Raw genomic sequence first — 2,512 nt, forward strand, 5'->3', positions numbered from 1 at the left:
TTGTTTGTTTGTTTGTTTGTTTTAAATGCAGCGCACCTCTCCAGGAGCCAATAGAAGGACGGCGGACACTTGTCCTCCTCCTCCCGGTGTACAACACTGAGGACGCCCCGTCTTTACAAGAAGTCCAGTTCCAGAGCTTGGTGCAGAGACACCAGGTCTCCGTGGGTGGAGATCCGCCAGAAAGGCATGTTGTGCTGCAGCAGAGATGACGGAGGTTAGACTTTAAAGACACGGGACGCCACAAATACATGACCCTTGACCTTTCATGCAGAGGTCATGACAGTTGACGTCTGTTTACAGTTCTTTCTTTTCTTGCCTATTTAAGGGTTTTAATGACAACACTAGCCCCTCAGGGGAATTAACTCATCTTGCACACTGACACCTAGTGGAGAGCCATTGTCATAACTTGTTGAAGTTATGTTGGTGTGTGTCAAAACTTCTACCTGTTTTGCTGCAAACTCTTCGTCTCGACCGTCGCCGATCACCACGTAAGTCACTTTCTTCCCGAAGCGCGAGATGATCCTCTCGAAGCAGCTCTCCTTTCCTGCAGCCCAAGACACAGAGAGCATGACCTCACACACATTCTTACCACGTCAAACGGAACCATGGACGCTACACTACGGCACCAGTGTCATCTCGAGCGTCGGCACCTATTTTGGTTGCGCTGTAGATGTTCTCCACGGGGAAGACGTCCCCCAGGCCGTACAGCAGAACCTTGGCCAGAGCCGGGACCAGCTGAGTGGTGGTGACCAGCACGTTCATGCACTTCCCCCTGCAGGTGGACGTCACACAGACACACACGGCCTCATTTAGAAGGTAAGAAATCAACACATATTTAAATATTTTTAACTTAGATATTATATATTTATATATATATGGTACATTTCAAATCAACAGGAAATCCTGCTCTGTGGTTCTGTGGTTCTGACCTGGACTGGATCATCAGCAGAGACTTGAGCGCCGTGCTGAGCCAGGCGTCTGTGACGTTCTCAATCTGAGACTGAAGTGACGTCAGCCCGTCCCTCTTCACAGGACTCAGCAGACCTGGAGGACGACGACAGTAAGAACAGGTGTTTACACTGATACGTGTCGACCTTTGACCCTGACAGGAAGTCCTCTCTGATGTCAACAGGAACCAGATAAAGTTAAAGATCTGAATTAACTCCCAGCAATTGTTCTGATTTCTGCAGCTAAACTAACTCTAGTAACAATAAATAAAAATAAAAACTCACTGCCAACGTTGCCTTTGTAGCTGTTGTAGATCTCTTTTAGCCGACGGTAGCGAAAGGCCAGTTTCCTCATCCACTCCACTCCCCCCCCTCCACCACTGGGACCATTGAAGCCGTCGGCCAAGAAGTTGTAGTTACTGGAAAAGAAGAGCAAAGAACAGGGATCATGTTGGACAATAAAAAAAAACAAATTTAAGAACGGAGGAGGAGGTCGGGGGGGCTGATTATTTTCCTAATCCGTGCTGAAGACACACCTCAGGTCTTGTCCGTTGTCGTCTGAAGCCACGTCCTCGATGTGGACTTGATCGCATTCCTTCAAGTGAAAACATTTGACAACATTTTTTTTTTCATGCACACAGAAAACACTGACTGATTGGTTGGTTGGTTTCCACCTCCGCGGTGAGCGTCACCACGGTCTGACTTTACCTCCAGGTCGTTGAAGAACAGATGAGTGTCTGCCAGCTCAAAGATCAGCTCCTCCATCTGCAGCCCCATCTTCAGCACCGTGGCCGGGTCCTGCACAGACAACCAACCAGAACCAACACTTGATTACCATCAGCGTCAACCGGTCCACGTCCAGAACACTGGTAAAACGCATTCACACGTCGACAATAAAACTACAGGAGAACGAGGGAAAATAAAACCACTGTTTTCACTAATAAATGTATCTTCCAAGATGGAAACCACCGCTCAATGTGCATGACCTCTGTTTGTCTCACACACATAAATAGACATTAAATACACTTATCATGTCCTTTGACCTTTAGAGTAACTTACTACATCATAAAAACTCTGGGTTTTGTATCAATTTTGACAGTACACTAACTTTTGCGTTAATCGTTTTTTTCTGACGTCTGTTGAACGCACCTTGCCGAACTTCTGTGCGTAGGTTCCAGTCAGCAGTGAATGGAAAATGATAATGGTTTCGTCCAGGTCCCACAGAAATATTCGCTAAAAACAAACAAAAAAAAAAACCAAAAACACCGTCATATTTGAATGGTTTTCTCCCTAAAGAGCGCTCCATTTCAGGGAGGAGGGCAGTTACCTCCAGGTCAGTCTCTGCTGCAGGGGAGTTTTCTGCCCTCTTGCCCTTCCCCTTGGCTTTTCCCACAGAGTTCCTGCGTGCCACCTCGTCTTGCTCTCTGGCGCCAGCAGGGGGTGCTGCAGCGGTAGGCAGAGCTGCTCCGACTGGGAGGTTTTCTGGTGGAGATGCATCTAAGTTTGTGAGTTTACACATGGTTTCTGTCAGACTTTTAAACCAATATATTTGATGATTTTGTTTT

At 47.1% G+C, this 2,512-nt stretch overlaps 1 protein-coding gene and 1 long non-coding RNA gene across 2 annotated transcripts in view; one reads left to right on the forward strand and one right to left on the reverse strand.

Annotated features, from left to right (window-relative positions):
- Positions 1-2,512, reverse strand: part of eya3 (EYA transcriptional coactivator and phosphatase 3) — a 9,623-nt gene that overhangs the window by 2,809 nt on the left and 4,302 nt on the right. The window contains exons 11-19 of the mRNA XM_008331068.3: positions 2,275-2,468; positions 2,097-2,180; positions 1,656-1,745; positions 1,484-1,542; positions 1,233-1,366; positions 930-1,044; positions 651-772; positions 444-544; positions 7-194 (exon numbers count right to left, since the gene is read on the reverse strand). Coding sequence (XP_008329290.1) covers positions 114-194; positions 444-544; positions 651-772; positions 930-1,044; positions 1,233-1,366; positions 1,484-1,542; positions 1,656-1,745; positions 2,097-2,180; positions 2,275-2,468 — 980 coding nt within the window. The 3' untranslated portion in view covers positions 7-113. The remainder of the gene's footprint in view (positions 1-6; positions 195-443; positions 545-650; positions 773-929; positions 1,045-1,232; positions 1,367-1,483; positions 1,543-1,655; positions 1,746-2,096; positions 2,181-2,274; positions 2,469-2,512) is intronic.
- On the forward strand, positions 675-1,735 carry LOC112488535 (uncharacterized). The gene is made up of 3 exons (XR_003052697.1): positions 675-816; positions 898-1,070; positions 1,589-1,735. It is a non-coding gene; the product is annotated as an uncharacterized LOC112488535 (long non-coding RNA).

Source organism: Cynoglossus semilaevis, chromosome 18 (genome assembly GCF_000523025.1).
Source record: "Cynoglossus semilaevis isolate Cse_v1.0 chromosome 18, Cse_v1.0, whole genome shotgun sequence".
Lineage (NCBI taxonomy): Eukaryota > Metazoa > Chordata > Actinopteri > Pleuronectiformes > Cynoglossidae > Cynoglossus > Cynoglossus semilaevis.